Genomic DNA, 26,844 nt, shown 5'->3' on the forward strand with positions numbered 1-26,844 from the left:
ATGGCAGCGGGCGAGCGGCCGGACGAGCCGCTGGCGGAGCTCAGCCACTACGTGGTGGCGCGGCCCATCTACAGCGAGGCGGGCTTCCAGGAGGAGAACGAGCGGCGGCCGCCGCCGCCCCCCACGCTCCGCGAGCGGGCGCAGGCGGCCTGCAGGTGCGTGGCGGCGCCCGGGGCTGTGCGGGGCGCGGGGGCGGCGCGGAGAGCAGGGGCGCTGAGGAGAGCAGGGGCGCTGAGGAGAGCAGGGGCGGCGAGGAGAGCAGGGGCGGCGAGGAGAGCAGGGGCGGCGAGGAGAGCAGGGGCGGCGAGGAGAGCAGGGGCGGCGGGCGCCGGGGGACGCGCTGCCCGGGCGCCGGTGAACTCCACCCGCCGAGGGATGAAGTGGCCCGCGCAGCGCCGGTCTGTCCATAGATCGGTCTTTGCGTCCCTTCACATCGAAGCGAGTGGACGCAGTCGCCCACAAGGCGCTTCTTTCAGCAGACGGCACTTTTGTCACCAGCACCTGCCCCATCCCCGTCTGGAAGACGCGACCGTGCCAACCTCTGCCTGTCCAAATGTGCACTGGCCCAGCTCCTGTCAGCTGCGGCTTGGCGAGGGCTTTCCAGTTGCTGCCCCGCGGGGTACGTTTACCACTTTTTTCCTCGCAGATGTTCAAGAAAAAGGGCCTTTCAGATCACCAAATCCTTCCTGCCCATCCTGGAGTGGCTGCCCAACTACCGGGTGAAAGAGTGGCTGATCAGCGACATCATCTCGGGGGTCAGCACTGGACTTGTCGCCACCTTGCAAGGTAAAGCCGGGCACGTCGGCTCTCGGGAGGTTTCTGTGAGGGAGCCAGCCGAACACAGGGATGTTATGCAGGTGGAATTACAGATCTGAGACTTGTTATTTAATACTAGATATTAGGTATTATTTTTCGATAAATAATTGATGGATTTAATGTATTCTTTTTTTTCTCTCTGCTTATCTAGAAGATTTAAATTTCCTTTGATGAGCTATAAAGATATATTTAACTTTTTTTTTAAAGCCTTTTACTCAAACAATATTAATTTATATATTTAAAATTGTAAATACATTGCAATAGCTCAGAAACGTAATGTGGACATATTTCTCTTTCTTGGTTATCTAAGCCTATAGCTCTCCTGCAGCTGCCTACAAAAATCTAGTTATTGCCACAAAGTAATTCAAACTTGATATCTACCCTCCTTTAAAATTTGCCCCATGAGATTGTTCATGTATCTGCAGAAAACAACCTGAAGGAGATGGTGGAGCATCCACATTTTAAAAAATTATAAACTTGATAGATACTTACAGTACATGGCTTGCAATATTGTTCTCCTTATTTCCTTATTTCATGTATTAGGAAAGCATTCAGTAGACAAACAAATAGAAAAGTGACAGAAATAAGCAGAAAATTATTAAAATAAGCTAGTTAAGGAAGACTTAAAGGGCAGAACCTTCTGCCTGAGGCAGCTGCTAAGGTCCTCTTTCAAAGACAAGATGAGCTGTAACCCTGAATGCAATCCAGCACATTCATTTCTTTCATCTCAATAGCATTCTCACACTATTTTCAGAATTTTTCAGGGCTGGGGGAGATTAGCTGCGTCAACCCCACATTTTCTCTCAATGAAAATTAAGTGTTTGCACAAGGGGACAATGGCACACACGCGGAACGAAGAAAGCAGTTTATGCATTCCTAATTAGGCACAAGTATTCCCCACTGTCTGTTCCCTTGGAGGTGCTAGGGAGGCTCAGACTGGCCGAAAAAAAAAGCATTACAAACTTCTGCCCCAGGCAGAGAGCGGTCTGAGGAATAACAAAGTGATTTCTTACTGTAACCCCCTCCTTTTTTTTTCTTTTTTACCTGATTTTCTCACAATTAGATTCCACTTGTAAAGTTGGTTTCTGAAATCACAGAATCACAGAATGTCAGGGACTGGAAGGGACCTCGGAAGATCATCCAGTCCAATCCCCCTGCCGGAGCAGGAACACCCAGATGAGGTTACACAGGAAGGTGTCCAGATGGGTTTTGAATGTCTCCAGAGTAGGAGACTCCACAACCCCCCTGGGCAGCCTGTTCCAGTGTCTGTCACCCTCACTGTGAAGTTGTTTCTTCTCACATTTAAGTGGAACCTTTTATGTTCCAGTTTGTACCCATTACCCCTTGCCCTACCATTTGTTGCCACCGAGAAGAGCGTGGCCCCATCCTCATGACACTCACCCTTCATATATTTATAAACATTAATGAGGTCACCCCTCAGTCTCCTCTTCTCCAGGCTAAAGAGCCCCAGCTCCCTCAGCCTTTCCTCATAAGGGAGAGGCTCCACTCCCTTCACCATCTTTGTTGCCCTGCACTCGACTCTCTCCAGCAGTTCCCTGTCCTTGTTTGGTCTCCCACCTATGTATTAAAACAAAGATAAAACAACGACATTAGTTCAAATCTAAATCTAGCTGTAATTTTTAAAAAATCTGAAATTTTAAATCATGTGATGCGGGGAAAATTGACCAAAAAGTTTGCCAAAAAAGAGGTTTCTGGGATCTCGAAGTCCCTGCAGTCCCTAATTCCCAGCAACTGTGTGTGTTGCTTGCAGCCCTCCCACCAGTCACAGCGCTATGACCAGGACTTCAATCGTTTTGAGCTCTGAAAGGTTTCTGTGGTATCTTTGAAGATCAATACTACAGAATACTACCCCCTGCAGTGGGAGCTAACTGGGTTATGACACTGAGGGCTTTTGTTTGTTTGTTTCTTTGTTGGATTTGATGGCTTGAACAGGTATACAACGGAAGATGATGTTAAGAATCGAAACTCAAATTTGTGTGATTTATTTTTGAGTTTTAAGTTTATAAGCTGGTACTGAAAAAAAAAAAAAAGCCTGCTTTTTCAGAGGGCTGAACATAACTGAAGGGTATTTGTACTTCAGTAATTCAGAGTCTGCTTGACATTTCTGTCTGTGACTGGAACACTTCACATATCCCTCTTTTCTCTCAAGGGGTGGACTGGTCACTCTTCCCCCACTTAAACTTTTTTCACCCTATGTTTTGTGCTACCTGTAGACATATAGGAACATCTCTCTGGACTTACTCATCCAGCTCCCATTGTGGGATATGCAATAATTTACAGTCATTGATATTTACATATGCGCCCGCAACTGATTTATAGACAAAACACATACTAAATTGTATCTGGTCAAATGGAGTAAATCTGTCTGAAAATCCACTCTAGACAAGAGAGTGGTTTACCAAGAGATTTTAAATCCGACATTTTGATGATCTGTCATTTCAGGTTTGGCATATGCTTTGCTGGTTGCAGTGCCTGTTGGATATGGTCTCTATTCTGCTTTTTTCCCCATCCTGACATACTTTTTCCTGGGAACATCAAGGCACATCTCAGTTGGTAACTGCATACGTTCAAGTTACAGTGAATGATATAATACAAAGTGTTAATTCTTACTGTAAACATTTGTGTTTCATACAAAATAGCTACTTTCTGAACCAAACTGGTTTTGCTGAATATTAATATTCATGGGTTTGGGGGACTTCATGCTTATTTCTTCTCTGTACAGGTAGTTGTGCACAACAGCTAACTTCAGTTGTGCACACGCATGCTTTTTGCTCGCATTTATGCTGAAGTTTAAATCTTGTCTTTGGCTACACTCTTTGCAAGAAATTACTAGATCAAGGCCTCAGTAGGCAGTATGAGCAGACGTTTTGTCTATCAGCTAAAGCTCAAGATGGCTAAAACAGAACTCTTAGTCTTCTCTACAAGCCTTCCTTGCTGCATCCTTTTTTGATCACTGTGGATAATATCATCTTCTTGCCTGTCACGGAGACCCAGAACCTGTGTGTCCACTCCAGCCTCGCTCTAGGTCCTCACATCAAGGCTATGGGTAAACCTTGTTGTTTCTTTCTGAATACTTTCTTTAAAATATGGGGTTTATCTCCTGTCAGTTCTCACATTTAAAATTCATGTTACAGCTTGATCGCTGAAGTTTCTTTTTCTTAATTCTAACAAAATACAGTCTGTCTTTGTTCATATTTAGTAAGAATAGATTGTTTTCCCTTCCCAAAGCTTTTGCATGATATTAAGCTTTTTCATCAGCTTTCTCCTCTGCTGCACTGGATACTTCTGTATGTTCCCTCCACTTTGTTAGCGTCTTCTTACCCTACCTATCAGCTCATATTTGCTATCCAGGTCTGAGCTGTCATCTCTACTCATGTTGACATTCGTACTTTGTAGATTATCAAACACTCCTTTTCATGCTTTCTCTAATACTCTTACTCATTAAATGTCCTCTAAGGTATCTGTAAAATTAACTTATCCTTCTTTAAGACATTTAAGAACATTTTCCTTTTCTGCATAATTTTAGGAAATAACCGCAACAAAGGTGATTACTTTTAGATTGTGTGTTGCTGACACGATGACCACTGACTCTCTCTGTATTTTGCCCAAAGTATAGTTTCAGTCATCTTTAGCCAATGTAGTACCACACTGCTGCCAAAAGATGTGGTCCTACCCCCTGGTGCACGCTCCTGCCACCACCATGGTGGTGGGATTCCTTACTGTGCAGCTATATGGTAATCTGGATCAGCTGAAAACTGTGACCAAAAAAACAACCAAACCCCACCCCCCAAAAAAAACCCAAAATAAGACCCCACAAACAAACAAAAAACCCACAAAACCCCAAAAACCACCACAACAGCAAAAAAACCCCACGCCGCCCTCCCTGGCCCTCAACCAACCAAAAACAACACACAAACCAAACCAAAATCCCACAAATGAAATTCAAATAAATGTTGCTTTCAGCTAGATCAGTGATGTGTTTTGTCTAGTTTTGGTACTGTGGTACTGATACAAGGGAGATGGTTGGAACATGTTGCCCCTTTTGGCCTTGGTACAGCCCTAAACTGGCAAAGCAGAAAACTGCACCTGCACGTACAATGTAAGTTATTTATGGAAGGAATTGTGTCTTTGTGTCATGTTTGCAGTGCCTGTGGCTCCTGGCCCCCTAACACTCTAATACTTATGTACCCCAGTTAAAATATTAAATGGATTTTTTGATTTAGAGTTTGCTTGTCTTGTCTGATAAATGCTCCTTTTCAATGTGTATTAAACTGCAGTGTGTTCTGTTTGTCATTACAGGTCCGTTCCCTGTAGTCAGTTTGATGGTGGGATCTGTTGTACTGAGCATGGCCCCTGATGATAATTTTCTCATAGATGGCAGTAATGCTACAGGGACTAATGGTACTGAGGCACTGATAGACACTGCAGCCAGAGATGCACAGAGAGTGCTGATTGCTAGTACTCTCACATTTCTGGTTGGAATTTTACAGGTAAAATAGTTGGCTTGAAGACACGAAGTTGATGTTGCTTTGATTATAATGGGAGAACATAACAGCATGGAAATGCCTACTAGGGCAGTAAGACAATTTCCTGTAGCAAAACACAAAAATGAAGGAAAGTAATCTCAAACTCTGAAGATCTTTTGGGGGATTATTCTTCTTATCCTGTGCAGAGTCTGTGGCAGCATGACTGGGAGCACAGACAGCTGAAGAATAGCCCTGTGATTGCAGACCAGGAGACATGCACAAAACCAAGTGCTAATGGTGCATATCCTGGAGCATCCTGTCACATATTTCATCAGGTCTCCTTTATTCCCTTGGATGGCATGATCTTAAGCTGCACTAGGCTGCAACGGGGGAAGATGGTCCTAAGACTCTGTATCAACAAAGAGAAAAGAACAAAGCATAAGAAATCACCAAATAAAATTGTACTTCTTGTTGTTTAGCAAGCTGTTATTCTTCATGACTTTTCCAGGTTGTATTTGGAGTTCTTCAGATTGGTTTCATTGTGAGGTACCTTGCAGATCCACTAGTTGGGGGATTCACAACTGCAGCTGCTTTTCAAGTGTTTGTGTCACAACTGAAAATAGTCCTAAATGTTTCAACTAAAAACTATAATGGTGTCCTTTCCATAATATATGTAAGTATGCCCTTCTCATCTGCTTTTGTTTTATGCGATATTTTTTATATAATTGTTTATCTTCTGCTTCCATTTCTTACAGGAATGGTTCATATATATATAGTGGTAAGCATAGGGCATTCATTTAGTTCTCACTCTCACAAAGAACTGCAGCAGTCCTTTTACAGCTGTGGAGCTCTAAGTAGCTGCTTTCCTGGTTCCCCAGATGCTGAAAGTCTAATTGCCATATTCAATTTCAGGCAGAGCAGTTTTTCATATAAAATTTAAACATAATTATCCAGCAAAACAGTTCTTCTTCTCTAGGTTGTCTCTTCTGGAGACTACTTTCCATCCTGCCCCATGTTTTTTGTCTTATTGTGAAGGATGTTTCATAATTTCTTAATGCTGTCAGGTTATCTCCCAAAGCTGACCGATCCCAAGCCTCTTTACTCTTAAACCAGCAGGTTATTCTGGTAAAGGGCATCATTCTCCGTTCCACACTGTAGCCATTCTTGTGAATACCTAAAGAAGGATGTGGATTCCCACCCTGCCTCCAGGTACCTACTAGTTAGCTAAGGTGAGGCTACATGTTGCTGTCACAACTCCATTTGTTGATCTTAGACAAAATGATCAAATGGAGAAATGTCTTGACTGCATTACAGAAATACTGACTTCCTACAGGTCTCATATTATGGAATAGTCTCCTTCCCCAGGAAAATTATTGAGAGTTTTGTCACTGACTTCAGCAAGAAACTATTCAGGTTCATAGTGTTTTAGATCTTACGTAGCACTTCACATTGGAAAAACAGATTTCTAAAAGATGCTGTTCTAGACAAAAAAATGTATTTACAGATTTTACACACTAGTTCAGGCAACCAGGCTAGTGAAAATACATTAGACATCTAAATTAGCAAAAATAGGATGAATGTAACTACAAACAGTAAAGAAAATTTTAGAAAAAAAAATCTGGTGAACTCTTTGGGAAAAAAAAAAGGTATTATGAGCCTTTTCAGAATTAATGAAAACTCTTTACTTCAGAATGCGGAAAATTAAATGAGACAAATTGCTATGTAATAGACCTTAGAGCAGACCTGGTAGGTCATTAATGCAGCAGGTTTTTCTATCTCTATTTTTTATGTTTATTGAAGGGTGATACATTTAGTAGAAGGTATTTTTGAAAAGGAATTACAAGGTTCTTCCAGCTCCTGCAAGCCTGAGTGGAATGCTGACGTTTTAGGTTTAAGCTCAAAGCTTCTGTGTCCGTACAGGTGAGCCAAGTCAACGTGTTTGCAGATGTGTGTAGAGCAAAGAAATTGTGATTTCTGGTCTGCTCAACCAGTGACTTGCTGTGTCAGCTTCAGCAAGTTTTGGACTTGCTTCAGGAGTGGTGTTCAACAAACTGCAACACTAAGCATCCAACAGGAGCAGAATCCACCCCCCCGCCCCGAGTTAGGACGTTACTGTTACCCTGTGGAGCGGGGTGGTGTGAGAGATGGTCAATGAGCCCGGGGTCTGGTGTGAGCAGAATGATGGGCAAGGAATGCCTTCAGTCACCCGGAGAAAGGTGTCTTGTTCAGACTTTCAGGAAGGCTGCTGCTTTAGCTTAGAAACCAGAGCTGATTCAGCACTTAGATATTTTATTTCAAAACCAGAGTCTTTTCAGAATGGTACTAGTGCTGCTGCAACCCTCCCCTTGCCTTTAAACCGACGAGTTGGTATGTGGGAGCTAACCAGAATGCAAGGAGTCTCTTTCTAACCTCTTTTCTACACTAGATCGTTTTGTTAAAGCTGCTTCACTATGTATGGAATAATTAGATTTTCTTGGAGACAAGAGACAAGTGAGAATTATCATGATGCCTAGGAGGACAGAGGAGTATTTGGAGCTGTTCTGTAATCATCCCTTCATGTTTTCTCTGTACACTTGTTTGCAATAAACAATAAGGCAAGGGTAGAGAAGGGAGCTGCCTATTGCAGCTGTGAGCCCTCCAGCTGAGGAGAGGACTGACCTCTGCTGGGAGGGTTAATGTACCATAAGGTGAGCTTTAGTGACAGCTTTTCTTAAGTGTAGGATTCTCCACAGCCTGGCAGAACCCATGTGTTCATACTCATTCTCTGGAAATAGGAAAGTGTAATCTACAGACCACATGTACTGGGCCTATAGTGAACCAGAGTCTTGCTAGCTGGCTTTTGAACAGAAAAATGAGGTTGTCTCTTGCTATTCAGACAAAGTGGAACAGCTATAGATCTTCCGTTCTTTGCTCCAATAACAGGTAGAGGTAATACACAGGTAGGGGTTTATCTCTTCTTACTTAGTATTGATTTCCTAAAAATCAGGAAGCAGAAGTCCCCTATGTGGACAATTATTGCAGTTAGGCTTTTTCAGTTAAATTCACCATTAAATGCACAGATTCTGTAGCACCTTGACAGTACATTATTGTCATGCGCCTCCAGGCCTGGACAAGGAAGTAACTCAGCCTCCTCCAAAACCCCATGCGTCTGGATCTTCTCATGAGTATTTTCACATCCTTCAAGTCATCATAGGCATGTTTCATGTTGTAATTTTTATTTTTCAGACTCTTATTGAAACATTTCAAAGAATTGGTACCACCAACGTTGCAGATCTTATTGCTGGACTCATCACTATTGTTGTCTGCATGGTAGTTAAAGAGATAAATGATCGATTCAAACACAAGATACGTATACCTATACCAATAGAAGTTATTGTGGTAAGCAACAGAGCATAACAAAAAACTGATAATAGTTAAAATAGATGGGGCTAGCTACAGGAAGACAAGAATGCTTTTTTAGTATTAAAACTGTTGTTTTGTTTATTACAGACAATAATAGCCACTGGCATTTCATATGCTGCTGACTTGGAAGGCAAATACAATGCAGGCATTGTTAAAAGCATTCCAAGAGGGTGAGTGCTTTTGTTTTCTGGGAAATAGGTATTTTTTGGCTAAAAATGACAGTGGTAAGTGAAAAAACATAAAAGAGATATTGAGAGCTGTAACCTGAGTTTAGAAGTTAGAGCTGGAGATTTCCTGAGTTTTACTTCTCTGTAACTCTAAGTTTTACTTACTGTGTCCACTATGCCACCTAAATGTGTTGCCTAGATTTCCATCATCTGTAAAACGGGCATAGGAATGTCATTCTTATTCATGAAGTTCAACTAAGAATTAATTGCTTCATGCTCTTAAAGTAAATATATGACTATGGAAAATCTAAAAAAAAAATAATTAATTTTTAATAATGAAATTCTGCATAGACTTAATTCTTGTGGACCTGAGTTATCCCACTGTGGTTCATATTCATGCCACTACTGTTATCCCAATCAATCTTGTCACTTCCACGGTCGCAGGAGGAAGGATGTTCGGGATTACACTGGCAGACACTTTCACTTGGAAGATTCAGAGCACTTCACAGTAGTAACCTTCACATTCCATTTGGTATTCAGGCCTTGATTAATTAAAATTTGTGGAAACACAGTAGGGGATTAAATGTTTTTGAGATCTTCTGAAGATGTATGTTAACAATAGTATGAAGTGTCATTAACATATTTATGTAATTCGTCATAATATTCAATACATCCTTTATTCAATGCTCCAAAAAATGTACTTTTTCACTTTGCTATCATAAGGCCAAATCTCAGTCATGCTGAGAACAATGGGAGCTTTGTTGCTGACTAATAGCATCAGGATTTGGGCTATGGTGAGCTAGATAAGCGTGTTCCGTATGTCAATGGGCTGTTTCCACCTTTTTATTAACTGGAAACATTACACTTCATATTATAAGCAACCTGTATACCTCGACCTCAAACTCCTTGACAGTTCTAGAAAGAACAGAATTTGACCCAAGTTGATAACATGAATATATTTTCTAAATGCTAGATTTTTGCCTCCTGAACCTCCAGATGTCAGCCTGTTTTCCCAGATGATAGCATCCTCCTTTTCCATTGCTATTGTTGCTTATGCAATTGCTGTATCCGTGGGGAAAGTATATGCAACCAAGTATGACTATGCTATTGATGGAAACCAGGTATGTACAGCTGAAATAATTTAGAAACATCGTGAATGTAAGTTCTGTTTTATGTTGACTTATGCAGCCAAATGAAAGAAACATTCATACACCTATTTCAGACTAAAGTTGAAGTTTGACAGGAAAAATTATTTCAACTATTGAAAAAAAAAAAGGCTGAAAAGTCCATATATTACCTGAAAAATTTACCACATAGAGATGTGCTCTGTCTTCAGTATGGGCTTTTCATACTAGTTAATTCCTTTTGTATTGCTTTAGTGACTGCAGTAGCCCTGAGAAGGAAATTAAAGCTAAGCACTTATAGGGGAATTGTCTGGTGATGTCGAGTTGATGTGGCCAGCTTTAGCAACTTGCTTTCCATTTCTACTTGTGAGGCATATTTGGAGGTGTGTTGCTGGGGACCCAGGGGGAAGGCAATGTCAGGCTAAGCAGCTGCTCCAGACAGCTTTATTTAGGCTTAGTCTACATGCAGGATTTGTATCAGCTGAACTTTTCAGTTAAGGCATGATTTTATTCCTACAGAATAAATTATTGTACTTCCCAGCATGATACCAGTTACACCAATACAAATATACTTGCAGCTGTATAGCTATGTCCTGCAGCTTCACAAAAGTGAGTGCCTACCAGCATATCAACATACTTGAATAACTGTCTGCACCAAATGGCTGAACTGTGTTAACCATTGGTGTCTGAAGGCACAGAGCTAGAATGTTCCATGAGTGGAACATGGACAAGCTCTGAGAGGATTCCTGCTGCTGTTCGGTGCCCTCTCCAAGGCTTCTGTGGCTTCCCCATGGGTGTGGGAGAAAAATGCCGGAAAGCTTCCTTGTCCTGCATCTATGCTGATTTTGAATGTCATCCTTTGAACACATGAGAAAATACACTTACTACAATAAATAGATAAGCTGAGGACTTTGTTTAATGAGTCCTTTATTTTAGTATTAATGTGTTACATAAAGTTTGATTTTGGAAACACTATTTTGCAGTATGTAACAAAGCTATACTTCTGAACATGCTGATCACTTTACAGTACTCAAAGTTCATATCTGGTAACACTTTGACTTAAAGTTGCCTAACACGCATTGACTTTCAATATAATAAATCTGAATAAATAATACATATTCTTGGAAGTGCTGTTTAATGCCATTCTTTTGTTGAATATGCTGTTCTGCCAGCACTGATATGCTTCAAAGATACTGATTAAATATTGTAGTAGTAGAATTACTGTCTATAAAAGCAAAGTGCCTTCCTTTCAATACTATGCTATGAATTTTACACATAGCAAAGGTTAAATGCAGCCATGAATGATGGGCACATAGTGTACTTGAACTGGAGAAGTTAAAACACCATCATAAAAGCAGGTAGTAAAATAATTTTGAAGAACCTAAGAACACCAGGAACTATTCCTGCAGTATTTTCTTGCAGAGCACAGCAGTTACACAGGAATAGACATGAATCATCTAGGTCTATTCTGTTAAAGAAAATTAATTTAAAATCCTATTCTTGTAGTTGGAGCTTAGTGAAAAGCTTACAGGAAATTCCATTTTGGAGAAAAGACAGGAGGGAGTAAAAATAAGATCTCAAATGATATTTTAAAAAATTTGCAGTGAGTGAAAAGCCCTTGTGACTGTGTCAGCTTGGTGAAAACAATGTTTCTGTCAATTATATGGGGTTGCAAGCAGCTCCCAAATGCCTAATTTCCCAGCAGAGGAATGGCCCAGATCCCAGGACATAAAGCTCCCAGAGTCCTTGTCACTTGAGCAGAACAAGCAGCATCAGTAGGCGCCAGCATCTGTGACCCTGGGGCAAATCTATGAGAACGCTGCCTGGGACTCAGCGTGAGTTCATTGGGATGTTGAGAGTGAAAAAAAATCTGGCTCAACAAACTAGAAGTTTTCAGTGAAACTGTGTTTTATTGCGAAGTTCCTGATTAGTTCTACTAATCATACAATGCTTTGCATTAATTAGAGGCTTGTCTAAACTCAGACTGTTGTACTGATTCAAATTTGTTTAGCTGATGATACTTGGGAGTTAAATTTATACTAGTTCCATTTGTTGATGCAGTTATACCAGTGTAATTGTTAGAAATGTTAGGTTTGATAACATTGATGGAAATAAGCTTTAAATGTCTTTATACTAAGATGAGTATGCCCATGTTAGGGCGAGTATTCCAGCTTCATTGTATTGATTTCCAAACACAAGTAGTCACACTGGCACAAGAGGAACTTTTGTAGACATTTACCAGCTACTAGTAATTCCTAATCTTCTCAATATTATTGTGCTACCTACTTTATAAACTACTGCAGAAGCTATTGTCATTCTCCATTGCAAAACTGTCTTCAGGCATCTGTGTTTACAGTATTATTCAATTATCTTTCAGGAATTCCTTGCCTTCGGGATCAGCAATATTTTTTCAGGTGCCTTTTCTTGTTTTGTTGCAACTACTGCTCTTTCACGGACAGCCGTCCAAGAAAGTACTGGTGGGAAGACTCAGGTAATGACCTCCCCTTACTAGTAGTGTGCATGAGTAAATTTAATCTTATATAGGGCACAGCTCTCACAATGGGATGAAAATAGCCCCAAAACGATTGCATTGCTGGCACATGGAAAGCCACAGGCACCTTAGCTGGCAGCTTGTGCTCTGGCAGGGAATCGTTTCTGTAGCTCTGCCAGAAGAGGGCAATCAGGTTTTATATAGCATGAGTTACACCAGGGGTCAGAAATCCTTCAAACCTAATTCCCCAGAATTTCATTCCCAGTTCAGGGACTGAGTTTGTCACAGCAGGAATTCAGGATGAGGCACGAAATGCTCTCACAGCTGCCAATGAAGCTCCCATGTGCTGGCCTGAGCAGCCCCACCATATGCCATTCATCATCTTTCTCATGTTGAGTGTGCTGCTCTGTTTTACAGCACTACAGCTTTACACCTTTTAATAGTGGAAAACTTCAGGTTATCCAGCAGCCCCTTTTCTGGCCAACACACAGACTTTGCTTTCATCTGTTTATGCAGCGTAACCCTACCAAGAGCTACTACCTTGCGTGCAGTAGTTTACGCTACCCGCTTAATTGAATTCCCTCTGTGCTAGCTGAAGTGTGTAATGATTGCCCACGTACGCCTAAGCACAACAGCATTTTGGCAGGTCTCTTTGTTCCTAAAGAAATGTGATGTGCAACTACTTGTACATTTTTCTTTGTAATCCTAGAAACATAAGACAGAGTCTTAATAAGTTCATTTCCTATAAACACTCTGTTCTTTGCAGGTTGCTGGTATCATCTCAGCTGGGATTGTTTTGATCGCGATTGTGGCCCTGGGGAAATTGCTAGAGCCCTTACAAAAGGTACCGTGCTTGTCCTCTGCAGCACAGCCACCCGCAGCAATGCCATCTGAATGCTCAGCTTTCACGGGCAGGATTAATAGTCCTGTTTAAACTATGGTGACTGACACCAGACGAGGCTCTGGTTTATGGTGTATAATGTTAAGCAGTATCTTAATATGCATTTTTGCTTCTGAATAACATGTTTTCATCATTATTCTTCCCAGTCTGTGTTGGCAGCTGTAGTCATTGCTAACTTGAAAGGGATGTTCATGCAAGTGTTTGATGTTCCCCGTCTGTGGAGACAGAATAAAGTGGATGCTGTAAGTAACCTAATTTTTTGTTTTCTACTGAATGTTTTTTTTTCCTGTTTTTCTTTTTGCCTTTTAATGCCATCCAAGTTTCTCTTAACTACCATATAAACAGAATTTTGTAGAGTTGATGTCGGAAAATTTTTATGTGCGTCCCTAAAATGCAAGTGTCCTGAGGTCAGTTAAAAATTCCCCATTTCAGAGTTTTCCTTGCTCATTTTCTTTATTTTGTCTATCCCACAGTAAGGGTGCCAGTCGGGGCATTCCTGTGCAGTGATTGCATAGCAATTACCATAGTTTACAGCAATCTTGTTGCGATGGCTTGAAAATCAGAATAAAGATAGCCTGTTGCCACCTTTACCATTCTGCTTTTATCTTTTGCACAGTTTAAATGGGCCAGAAAATCTAACCTTTTCTTAATTCACGCACATACATTGATGTTGTTACCACATTAGCATTTGCCTGAATAATTTCAGGTAGTCCTCAAAAAATGTGTTTTCTTGTTCTAGCAAGATTAATCCAAACTAGAATGTGGATTCATTTGTCATGCTAATGGATATATGAACAGACTTAAGAACCACTATAATCATATGTCAGGGTACTTGCTTACATCTCCCACTGTGTTTTTTTGGGAAAAGATTGCATGGAAAGTATTTTCTCCATGCAGTCCTTACTATGCACAGATTTTACAGTGTGTGTCATTGGGCAGAACTTACCTTAGGTAGATCTGAAACTTTCTAGTCAATCATTTACTAGTCCTCTTTACAGGTAAAAATCTTCAGTGACAGGTGTGAGCACTCAGCTTTTTGTGTGATTTGGTCCACTGGGTGTTCTGCCTGGGCAGTGATGTAGAGAGGAGCTGAGGAGCCCACTTCAACTGTTCTGCCTGAATATTCAGTGGAGACTTTAGAGTGCCATCAACCTGTTAATACAAAATACCTCTCTGGAACAGTTCTGATTCTTAGATTCTTAGAGGAGCCTCGTTCCCTCTCTGTATGTCTGTAGGTGGAGCATCTTACAGTATTTTACATCCTGGGAAAATAAATGATTTCCAAATTCTAAAGAAAGATTAACAAAGACTGCTGCCATCAGAAATAAGAAAATGCAATGGTTAACTGCATCCCCTTTGCTTTCACTAAATTAACTTGATCCTTGAAAAATGTTGTTAAAAAACTTATTTCCTAAAAAGGTAACTATGATTAAGAAGATAGTGATTGGTAGAAGTATTTTGGAGGAAGGCTTTTGTATGGAAGTCAGCTAATTGCCAGTGTGCTATGACCATCTCCAAAGTTAAATTCTTCTGCTACTCGTAGTGTCTGGTCCAGTGGTTCTTTAGCATGACCCCAAGTTGTATTTTATAATTAAAAGACTTTACACTTGTTATTTCCTCTCCAGATGATCTGGGTTTTCACATGTGTAGCATCAATCATTCTGGGACTTGATTTGGGATTACTTGCTGGCCTTTTGTTTGGATTGCTGACGGTTGTGCTGAGAATTCAGTTGTAAGTAACACGGGACTAGAAATAATTGTTAGTGTTATACCATGAAAAAGGAAGGCAATATGCTGAAAAGCAAGATGATCTGTGGCGGAAAATCTGCTTGGGTTTACAAAAACTTTGAAATGGATAAAATCTATTATTTAGAACAAAACATTGTTTGTGTGCTATCATTTAATTACATTGATAAAATACAAGCTGCATTATTTTATCACTATTTATTCTATATCGTGTTGGGTACTCTGGTGGTACTTCACTGTATGTTATTTATGCACTCACACAGCTGAGTTCTGGAAAGGGACAGGAACATTGCAGATCAAATGTAAAAAGATGTATGAATGGCTTCTGTAATTAATTGATCATTACAGTGACTCTTAGCAGGTAATACTACTATGGTATGTTACACATGCTGGTAACTTTTTCACTTACTGCTTATACAAGACTGAGTGTACGCCAGTGAAAGAAGAGGAAGAGAACACATGAGAATAAGACAAAATTTTGTGCTTGTGGCTGATTTGTTGCTGCTCCATGAACAAATGGTAGTGGAATTGTGAGAAAAGATGGCTTTGCAGAGTCTTCTTTGGCCATCTTGTTACTTCTCATTGATTTCTTTTTCCTCTGAAAATCCAACGTAATTCCTTTCCTTCAGCCGGGAGGCGAGAGAATACAGTCACTAACAATGCCAAAGGATACCTGCACTGTCAGCAGATGCCTCAAAATAAAGCTTTGCAAAAGTTCCTACAGAATAGTAGATTATAAAAATGAAATTTGAAGAGCCTCAAAAAACATTTCCAAATTCAACTCAGTTTTGTGAAATCAAAATATAAAAGGGAGGTGAGGCTTTACAAACTTACAAATAATTTGCTTCAATTGTTAAAGATATATCTGGAGACTGCAAAATATTTTGGTTTTGGTATTGACTGAAATCAAAATTTAAAGGGTTGGACAAAAAGTTTTAAGTAACCTGAAAAGAGTGTAAATGTATTGTTTCAGTTGAGTCGAAATGAAAAACATTAATTTTTTGGAGTCATTTTTTTTTTCTCATTCAAACCAAACTAACCTGCTCTTAAAACATTTTTCTGGTTTGGGAAACAAATGCAACAAGTTATTCATTCAGTTCTACATAAAAATGGTGCAAGCAATTTTGGCTGAGACCAAAATACCTTCTCTTTGAAAAGCATCATTCGCTACATCAGAAAAAGACCCTTGCACAGTGACACAGAACAAAGATACAACGCTTTTCCAGTGAGACCATTAGTTTGGCCCAAGACAGCAGACTACAGGAGTCTGTGACAGTTTGCATGCAGCAATCCTTTACATTCTGTGAATACCTAAATATCATGTTTACCTTCACTGTCTTTTGTTTCTGTTAGTCCTTCATGGGGTGGCTTTGGAAACATTCCTGGCACAGACATCTACAAGAAAGTCAAGGACTACAAAAATGTAAGTAATTGCTGAGTTGTTTCCCAGTCTACAAGCCATTGTAAGACAAAGTTGTGCCTTGCGTATTGTGGACAACTTGAATTTGGAAGTGGAGTGCTCAAAAATAAGAAGTTTCAGCATTAAATTCTTCATCTGGATCAAGATGGGTGATCCATATTGCATGCTTGGGCTCTAAGCTCCTAAAAACTGAATCACCAATTCTCCACAAAGACACACCATTTTTTGTGCATTAGATGTGTAGCTGAACTGTTGAAGTAGTTAAACTGCTTCTCATTAGCCAAAATATGCTTGCTGCTGCTTAACCTTATATTTTTGGCAACAGGTTATAGAACCAGAAGGTGTGAAGATTCTCAGGTTTTCAAGTCCAATTTTTTATGCTAACATCGATGGACTGAAAAGCAGCCTCAAATCCACAGTAAGTGATAGGTGACAGCTTTGGATGCTTCTTAATTGTCTTTGAGATTTCCTCAAAATTACATCTAGCTAAAATTAAATCATTTTGATCCTTTTTCTGTAGGTGGGGTTTGATGCAGTCAGGGTATATAACAAGAGGCTCAAAGCACTGAGGAAGATACAAAAGTTAATCAAGAAGGGGAAATTAAAAGCTACTAAGGTAAATTGATTTTTTTCTTTCTGTTCTTTCCCAAGGGATTACTGCTACAGCTTATTACTTTACCTTTAATTACGAGTTCCTCTGTACTCATCTCTAAAATAAAGATGGAAAAGTGTGAGTTATTACTATAAGTCTAGGACCTGCGGGAGACTTAGCAGAGCACTACACCTATTGCAAGAGACCCCACATATTCAGGCAGCTGTGACAGTCATAGTGTTAACAGGAATGGAAGCAAGAGATTCCCTGATCCTACCTCTACACCTCACCACCTCACATTGTCTCTGTGCAGAAGTGCTGACTCTTTCACGCGTTCATACTCTTACTATCCAGCTTCCTATGCACACACTTCAGCCCCTCAATGTCTTTCTTGTAGTGAAGGGCCCAAAACTGAACACAGGATTCGAGGTGGGGCCTCACCAGCGCTGAGTACAGGGAGATGATACTGCCCTGGTCCTGCTGGCCACAGTATTGCTGACACAAGGAAGGGAGTAACCAGCCTGGCACCCAGGAGTCTCGGGGCTGCTAGGGAGGGGAAGAAGAAATCTGTTTGGTTTGTCTACTTGATCCACAGGACCTTCAAGGCCTGAGAATGAGGGGAAAGGGAACAAATATGTGACCTGCTTGGTCACAGAGAATGGCTGCTTGCCTTTTGTCATTAGTTATACTAACGATGTCACCAGGTGTTGGGAGCAGGGGGTACAGGTCACAGGTATCAGTCTCATTCATTCCTGAAACAGAAGTTATCATAAGGAAGTATTTCCTGTAACTCCAAAACTTTCTCCATGATTAAATGATATATTTAATATATAATCCGCACATTAGAATGGCATCATCAGTGAGCCTGGTATTAATAATGAAGCTTTCACGACTGATGAGGAACCTGAAGACAATGAAGATCTTCAAGTTCCCACCAAAGAAGTAGAGATCCAAGTGGACTGGAATTCAGAACTCCCAGTCAAAGTAAACATCCCCAAGGTGCCCATCCACAGTCTCATTTTTGATTTTGGAGCAGTAACCTTCTTGGATGTTGTAGCTGTGAGATCAATAAAAACGGTAAGGGCATTTTTTTCTGGTGTTCCATGAAAATGAAACTAGTCAGTAGTATGTAAACCAAGAGCTGTCAGCTGAAGTTAATTTCTGAGTTTTTAAAAGTCAGCTGTTGAAAAATACCTTCAAAACTTATACAGCAAGAGGTAGAATATTGGTGTATGCATATTTTATGTGGGGAAAAAATTAAAAATGCATTAAAAGAACACTATGAACGTTACATAGTCAAGTACTCTAAAATTAGAACTGCAAAATGTGGTCACCTTGTATGCATATGTTATGAAATATTTGGCTATATATTTTCTTTCCACATGCCTCCTGCTTTAATTTGGGCACAGGATAATGCTCACTCAACACAGAGGTAGTAAAAATTTTGTCTTCCATCACTTTTGAGGCTTTAACCACCGTATTTATGTATTAATTCCATATTATTTACATTATGAAGGAAGAACAATTCATTTCTTTAGAGGGTTTTCTGTGGCTAACATCAGAGCACATCATCAATATTCATTAATTCATCCTCAAACATCATACTACTTAATAAGGAGCTAATATCCCTAGTTTAGTGAGAGGGAAATGAGGTGAAGAGTATTTCCATTATTTTTTGGTGCCCAGCTACAAAGACTGTTCAGTCTTTAGTCTTTTATGGTACTTTTTGTGTTCAGATTTCTGCTTTCATTAACTTTATTTCGGAGCTGGGACTGCTTAGCCTATCTATAAATCAGATCTTAGATTACGAAGACTCTAGTTTATCAATGAACAGAAGAGTATGGAATTGTCAATCACCTCTGGAAATACTATTCTAAAAGACTTGCCTGTCACCAGGGAGCCAGGGGTAGAATCCAGCCTTCCCCCTTTTAACTAACTGAAATATAAGAATGCTGGATGCCTCACCTCAGCCTTCTGACTGCTTTTGCTTCAGTTCTGGCTTCTGAGACAAAAGAGATACGGGGTCCATAGACATAACTCTTTCCATATGCAGCTTTTTCATCCAAGAGCAGGTCCATCTGCTGCACTGCATGAGGGAAAAATCCGTGTAAAAAAAATTGCATGTGCCAGTGAAAGAATGTATCATATCACACATACATGGGGGGAAATAAAGCTTGCTCAGGGCCACGTGGTTCTCACTTGAAGAGATATGGTTATTCATGTTATGAGAACAGAATGAGAACCTTGTGTGTATACAATTACATAGCTGAAGACAGGCCACTTCAACAACCAGGTACCTATATACTGAATCTTTATGTATAGCAGTTCCTTATTTATGATAAATAAATAAAACATTTGGAATGAAGACACTCAGAAACAAATGAAGTGTGTGTGTGCCTATACATTACATATATAGACATATATACATATATGTATTTTCTCCTTATAGACTTTATTTATTTATGTCCTTGTTGCAAACTTTTATTTTTTTAGATAATTAGAGAGTTTGAGAGAATTGATGTGAGAGTATACTTTGCTTCATATCAAGGTAAACATCCAAATATTTCTAATACCACTCATGCAAAGAATAAAATGAAGCTGAAAAGGGATCTCTAGATGTGTCTGTGGGAGCATTTGTTCTAATAAAATTGTGAATTATCACACTGATAAACATGGTGAGCTGCGGTGGGACACAAAGAATGGTGGGGTTCAAAGGAAATATGGAAAGTAAAAGTCAAGACAAAGTTATGATTGATTGATTGATTTGGCTGTACGTTTGATTTTTTTATAGTTGTAACCATGTATTTTGACATTTATTTCTTAAATTTCTTCAAATTGTATTAACCTGTTAGGACTTTCTTTTATTCAGACAACCTTATATCTCAACTGGAACGGAGTGCCTTCTTTGATGATACTGTCAGAAAAGACATGTTCTTCCTGACTGTCCATGATGCTGTGCTCTACATAAGGAAGCGAATGACATACAGTGACAAGCAGGATCCTATATTTGAGAAGGTAAGGATATCCAGTAGTACCTTTCCCTTCCTTCTATCATCTAGCATTCATTCTTGGAATTTCCATTACGGCATGGCATGTTTGGAAACTAGACCTAACAGAGCCGTAGTACAAAAAAGTGAGAGTCTAGTAAATTGGGCAGCTTCTGTAGTACACAAATATTTTGCTAGGTCAAAGGAAGGGTCTGTCGACCCCAGGATCTTACCAGTGAAAAGAACACAAGAAACGGAACGCACAGAGAACACTTTATCCTAAGACACATTTTCTAGTTTCTGACAACTGACAGGTTAAGAGCTTTTTCAGCTGGAGGGTGCATTTGGACCATTATATTTAATTGTCACAGATGGAGTTTTCGTCAATGTGTCTGTCATACAGCTTCTGGAACCCTTTTATGTATTTTAGCTTGACACTATCCTGTGGAGATGGGTTCTGTAATTTTTTAATGTGTTATATGACAAATATTTCCCCTTTGTTTCAAGCCTGCTGGATTTCAGGATTGCTAGTAGCAATGAATAACCATTCCCGGCTCCTTTTCCCAACACTATTAGTAATTTCATGTATCTCTGGTCAAAGCTGCAAAGTCCCATCCTACTTGGTGTGAGTGTGTATGGAAGCTTTTCCACACTGGTGTTCATTCCCACTGCTCTTCTCTGCATTTCCTAGTTGTATTCTTTGTTTTTTGAGATAACCAGCACACTCTGTAGCATATAAAGATGTGGGCCCACATTAGGAAAATGGCTTTATAATGGTCTCCTGTCTTTTCACCACAATTCCTTCCCTAGCAATCACTATTACAGTATTATGAATAAATAGTAATTAAAACTAATATTACTGATAACCTTATTTTTTTATAATTTTTGCATACTGCTGTCTTACAGTAGAGATTAACATTTTGACAAAGCTATACAGCAGTTTAGAGATAGATTCTGCTTTAATTATTTTTACAAAGCCATAACTAGTCATATGAGGAGAGGTAGGACCAAAAGCTTTTCAGCATTTAAGTTCCTCTCAGCTGAACTAAATCAACAGCTTTGTCAAGGAGCAGTAAACAACAGACTCCTGTAAGCTGTGGAAGCTGTCTTAAGGTATTTCAGAGTAATAAATCAGTTTCAATTATACAGACAACATGTAACTCATCATGTTTCTTAATTTCCTTCTGCCAAGATTTCACTCATGCAGGAGTCTAAAGAACCCATAGAATTCACAGAAACAAGCCGGCCTGATGATCAACTGGATGTTCAGGAAGAGGTACGCACTTTGGAAATGAATGTGTCTCTTACGCAATACTGCTGGCTCTATTCCTTTGCCTGTAGCATTAAGTCATGGGGTGAAAGTATGGCGGATCAACTGAGCCCTCAACAGTTTCTTCTCTATGAATAAATACACTCCCTGGGTACCTGAATGTCAGTGCTTAGTGGAGGAAGTTTTTCTTGAGATATAGTAGATGATATGTGCACAAGCACCTCCTGATTTCTGTCTCCTTAGGGCCACTTTTGCCTTACACAGGCTTATAAACAGATCTAAACATGAGTTAGGTGCCTGGAAGAAGACTTCGTAAGGCTTGAGGCACCTGAGTCCAAAATTATGGTCAACTTCGCCCCTTCATTCCTCCTTTTTAACACAGCAGACACATACTTGCACAATCCCAATATTTTAGAGGAGTCTGCAGTAGCAGTATACTGAACATAACTAACACGCAGCAGTACAAGTCCATTAAAGCAATGCCATGATATTTTGCGTTTACAGAATACTGCCAGAAAATAAAGTAGCACTCACTGCTAAAATAATGGGGCAGCAAACATTTATTCAGAAATTGGGAGATTAGGCTAAATGCCCTTTTATAGTCTGAGACGGATTAAACTACTGATATATCAACAACTTGGAAGTTTTATAACACTCCATGTAGGTAAAGGCACAATTATTATGTTTCCCTCCTATTGTGGTACTAGTCAGAACTCTGTTCTTAATTCCTGAGCAAATGCCTGTCAAACTTCATCAGGGCTTGGTCAGTACCTGACACTTGGTACTCCTGATTCACCCCCTCTTTTTTTGGTTGGCATGAATATTGCAAGATACCCAAATATTATTCTTTATAACTAAAATGGGGAGATGCACTTTCCACTCCTCTGTACATCACAGTGCAGAAAGGAATGAAGGATTAAAAAAGCTAGAAAAACACCATAATCTGTAACAGAGTGTTTGGGAATGGCAAGACAAGAAGACTTGAATTCTCATTTCTATTCACAGGATTGCTTATATATTTATATAATTGTCATTAAGTAAGAGAAGAAGCGAGACACAAAAGTACCAAGCCAAGGTCAAAGAGTATTTTGAAAGATTTCTGTCCTCCACTTTTATAGCCACATTTTGAAGGTGAACACTGGTAACCTTCAGACCTGCAGGTTCCGACTGAATTATCCAGTGCACAAGTCAGAGGGCAGCTACCTCAGAACAGTTACTTGTTCTGTACTCTTGTTGTGTGTACTCAGAACTAACCACGGCCTATTTCTCTCTGCCTTTTGAAAACCATCTCACTAGGCTATGCGCAGACTTGCTTCGTGAGGACAGACTGTTGGAACTGTCTTACCTGTGGACTCACAGCAATATTTATGCACCTGTACTATATAAGCATTTTCTGCAATGAAACCAATCTTTGCACTTGAAGAAAACCCTGATTGTTTGTCTGAATGATACAGATCTCTAGAAATCTCCACATTTTAGCTAACATTATCCTGGAAATATTCTGGACCTTGATTCTGCAAGCACTTTCTGATATGTTATATTGATTAAAAAAAAAAAAAATCAGAAGACTATTACAAAAGACATACTCGGTTTTGGGACTAGTGAGTCAGAAGGTGCATTACAGCATTTCATCAGTGTGTACGGGATGAAAAGCTGCTTTGTGGTCTGCCCAGGAGAGTTGAAGAGACCAAAATCTTTGGATGGCAAGCCTTTTGTTCTGTATTTGTACAATGCCTAGCAAGAGAGCAGGAGTTCTAGCTGGCCAAGGCTTTGCAATTGTAGAACATTACTGTGAGCATATGGGCTGACAAGGCTTGAATAATGTATAATTGTGATTGTTTTTTTTTCCAAGCAATTCCTTAAATTGCTGCAGGTTGTTAGATAACTCAAACAGGTGACAGGTGAAACAGTCACATGAACAGAAAATGGCACTGAACTCCTATAAAACTTTAAATAGGAAAAGTTTCAATAGAAAAGACCTTTGAGTATGGGCTCATTAGTTCTGTACTAATCCCATTGTAGCAAATCATGCACTACTATTAACGATCATCCCTACAGTGAAGTATACACAGAAGATTACTTTGGCTAGGTTACATGTCCTTGATCAAGAGGCAGATTGTGACATAGATAGATTAAGGAAAACCTTAATCCCCAAGTACTTAATGGAATCTGTAGAACAGGCTGCTACTGAGTGCAAGTAAGAAATTCAGAATGCAACCTAGTATAGAGGTTTTTCTTTTTAATTAAATGGAATATAGAACGTTTTTTAGTTTAATAGTTATATTTTTATATAGCATATTTTTCTTTTAATATTCTACATCAAACTGCTGCTGTTCTTTTACATTTGACAGTCCATGATGCACAAGTGCAATAATTTACAAAACATAAATAATTTGACCTGCAAAACTTTAATCCTTACTTTAGGACTATATAAAAGAGATACGCAGGAAAGCAATGTTCTTACTTTTCATGAAGAAGAAATGTGTTTTGATGGAAAACAAACTGCTACCTTAAATTTTTTAGCACTACATTATTTTTTTTAATGGAAAAAACCCTGAATGGTGAGGGAACAGATAATAACAAAAGTGTGAGAAGTGTCCCAGTATAAAACCCCTTTAAGTTCCACAATGTCAGCTAATTAGCTTCAGTACGTTCACATACTTAAGTCTCCTTCTTTGATTTCATTGGAGAAATGTTCCTATATCACACTGCACAGCAATTTTTTTTCTGCAAGTAATGTTACTGGAAAATCTCAGGTGAAAAGCTAAGCACTAAATAAATTATTCTGTCCTAAGGACCTGAATGAACTCCATCAAAATCAGTGAAAAAAATCTTATAACTTTCTGTCACCTGGACAGTACATTACACAGTAGGTAACACCACCAGACTGGCATCTTCATGCTCTAATTAAGGCAAAAACTTCAGCCTTTGTGACAGTCAGTGAAGTTTCCCATTTCAAATGCAATACAAATAGACATATGCCGTTGGGATGTGGGACTGACATCTCCACAAGCTGCGAATTAGGCCCATGTTTAATTGGCAAATCAGGCCGAACCGCACCACCTCAGACAAAAGCAGTAATTTCTATTTACACTAAGGCTTGGGCTCAGGCTGGGCTTTGACAATCTGGGCTTTTAGCACTACCTCTCCTCGTTCTCCCCGCTTCCCTTCACCAGCCTGACACAGGAGGCTGGTGCTTCTGCCCAATTCCTGACAAAACTTCCCTGTCAGGCCATGGCCCCAACTTCCATTAACCCACATCTCAGGCACAGCTGCCAGCGCACACAGCACACAGGACAAAGCCAGTGACACATTTCTCAGAAGCTCTATTGCTTTCCTAAAGTGCACCTGCATTTTATGTAAAAAGGAAAATATTCTACCTGGGACTGACAAGTGAGTTTTCAGCTGAATTTTATGCAAGGCACATACTATGAAAAAGATAGTATTAAAAAATTATAGCAGTGGATTTATTTTCCTCAAGAGGACATCTGCACTGTGAAGTTTGAGTATGCATTCTTACCTGACAGAAATGTGGGCTGCTTTTATTTTTTGAACCTTCTCCAGTTCTTGTCCATACAGGTATTTACAAAAAGCAATTAAATATCCAACAGTCTTCCAGTTTTCTTTTCAAATATGACATTTCAGATGGAACTAATTGTGATAAAGTATGATGCAATGCAGTTATTATTGGCCTGCATATTTCTTCAACACGTGGTGGTATTTGTTCTTAATTCAACGGGCACAAAATACTCAGCTTTTCCTGAAAATAGCATTGCACACAAAGCCTACAGTTCCACAGAGATAACATGCAGACAGCAAATGCTTTCTCAGTGGGTCAGGGCATGTGCTTCTTAATTTTCTTTCTATGGTGTATCCATCAAAATGAAGGTACCAAAATTTTTCAATGAAGCTAGAATTCCCTACAATTTTGTACTAATTCAAACATCCATAAGTAATGCATCTAGGTGTGCTTATCTTTTTCCAGTAGAATGAAGAAGCGATATTTTTGTATGTATTTTGAGTATTACTATTCTGTCTTTGCATGTCAGGTATTAAATTTGGAGAGATATTTAAAGTTTTTTTAAAAGCTGCATTTTAAAAGTAATCATACCCATTAACTATAAAATAAAGTTGTGCATACTGAAGACACGCTCCATGTATCTGCATGATTTTTTTTTTTTAAACTCTTAGAGAATTCTTGTTACGGGGAAATAAAACATTATGGAGGGATTGGTGGCAGGTTTCCCTTGGGTTGGTCTTTTGAGGAACTACAAAGGAAACCTGTTCTCTCTGCCTTGTGGGGTATGGCAAGGCACATTAGGCTTAAATGGCAGCTTTAAATGGTAAGGCTATAAAGATAATGAGAGATATTACAGGGACACAAGATCCCAGTCCCAAGGACTTCAGAGGGACAGTCACCAATGGCAAATGTGTGGAGCAGAGCTGTCCCTGCGTTTGGATTGTGGCAGGGCTGCTTGAGGCCACTTTGTACCCTATAACGTACAATTCCAATTGTATTTATACTCCTTTCTTTAGTCCTGTAAGGACAGCATCCCACTGAATTACAGAGCATTTACAAAACGCAGAGTTTATGGACATTACATAAAGTGGTTTCTAGAGGCTGTGAAGCTTTGGGGTGCCCTGGCGGCCCCTCGTTCCATGAAGCCATCGGCATTCCCGCGGCCCCGAAGTTCAGCAACCTGCCGTTTCCAAGGCAAACCCGTAGTCTGACCAGCAGCAGCTCAGACAGCGCGATGTGGTCTCACGTTTGTCCGCTTTTTTGGGAACTCACACCACATGAGGCACCCTCTCCCTGGGTGCGCAGCAGGGCTCTCGCGGCTCCCAGCAGCAGGGGCCCTCTCAGTGTCCTCCGTCTCCAAGAAGCCTCAAGGTCCTTTCCTACAACGGCTCCTACTTCAACTGCGGCTCTCAGCCCCTTCGTGCCTGGCACCGCCTCCGCCCCCAAGGCGACAGCGCGCCCGGATTCCGCCTGGAGCGGCTGGAAGCGGCTCCGAGGGAACAGCCCCGAGGGGCGCACAGCACCCCCGCACAGCACCCCCGCACAGCACTCCCGCACAGCACCCCTGCCCCGCCGCCATTGCCGCTCCCGCCCAGCGCGCATGCGCGGTGCCTGCGGCACTACAACCCCCAGGGGGCAGCGGTCCGCCAGCCGCCGTCCCGGCAGGCACTGCGGCACCGCCGCGCCTTCCTCCCCGGCCTGGCCGCAGAGCCTGTCGGGACCGAGGGTCCCGTTGCGAGGCGGCGGCGCCGCCCGGCCGAGCTGGCCCGTGGGTCCGACCGTCCCCGCGCTGTCCCGCGGCCGCTCCGCAGGGGCGCAGCGAGCGCGGTGCCATAAACACTTCCCCACAGCGCACTTTGTCACGTCTCCCCCGCCTGCCACCAGTCACTTCCGCTTCCGGCCGCACCCTTCCGCTCCCACA

The 26,844-nt window shown here is 40.6% G+C and overlaps 1 protein-coding gene across 1 annotated transcript; it reads left to right on the forward strand.

Moving 5' to 3' along the window:
- Window positions 1–22,723, forward strand: SLC26A4 (solute carrier family 26 member 4; the record flags this gene model as incomplete). Its single annotated transcript, XM_080363747.1, has 20 exons — window positions 1–155; window positions 647–786; window positions 3,280–3,390; window positions 5,137–5,327; window positions 5,812–5,976; window positions 8,529–8,681; window positions 8,793–8,875; window positions 9,846–9,993; window positions 12,374–12,487; window positions 13,254–13,331; window positions 13,535–13,630; window positions 15,014–15,120; window positions 16,488–16,557; window positions 16,880–16,972; window positions 17,075–17,170; window positions 17,993–18,223; window positions 19,640–19,694; window positions 20,016–20,161; window positions 21,326–21,409; window positions 22,700–22,723. The coding sequence occupies 20 exons, from the start codon at window positions 1–3 to the stop codon at window positions 22,721–22,723; spliced, it is 2,340 nt and encodes a 779-aa protein (XP_080219873.1).
- Window positions 22,724–26,844: the final 4,121 nt, after the last annotated feature.

Source organism: Nesoenas mayeri (genome assembly GCF_963082525.1).
Source record: "Nesoenas mayeri genome assembly, chromosome: 1".
NCBI classification, from domain to species: domain Eukaryota; kingdom Metazoa; phylum Chordata; class Aves; order Columbiformes; family Columbidae; genus Nesoenas; species Nesoenas mayeri.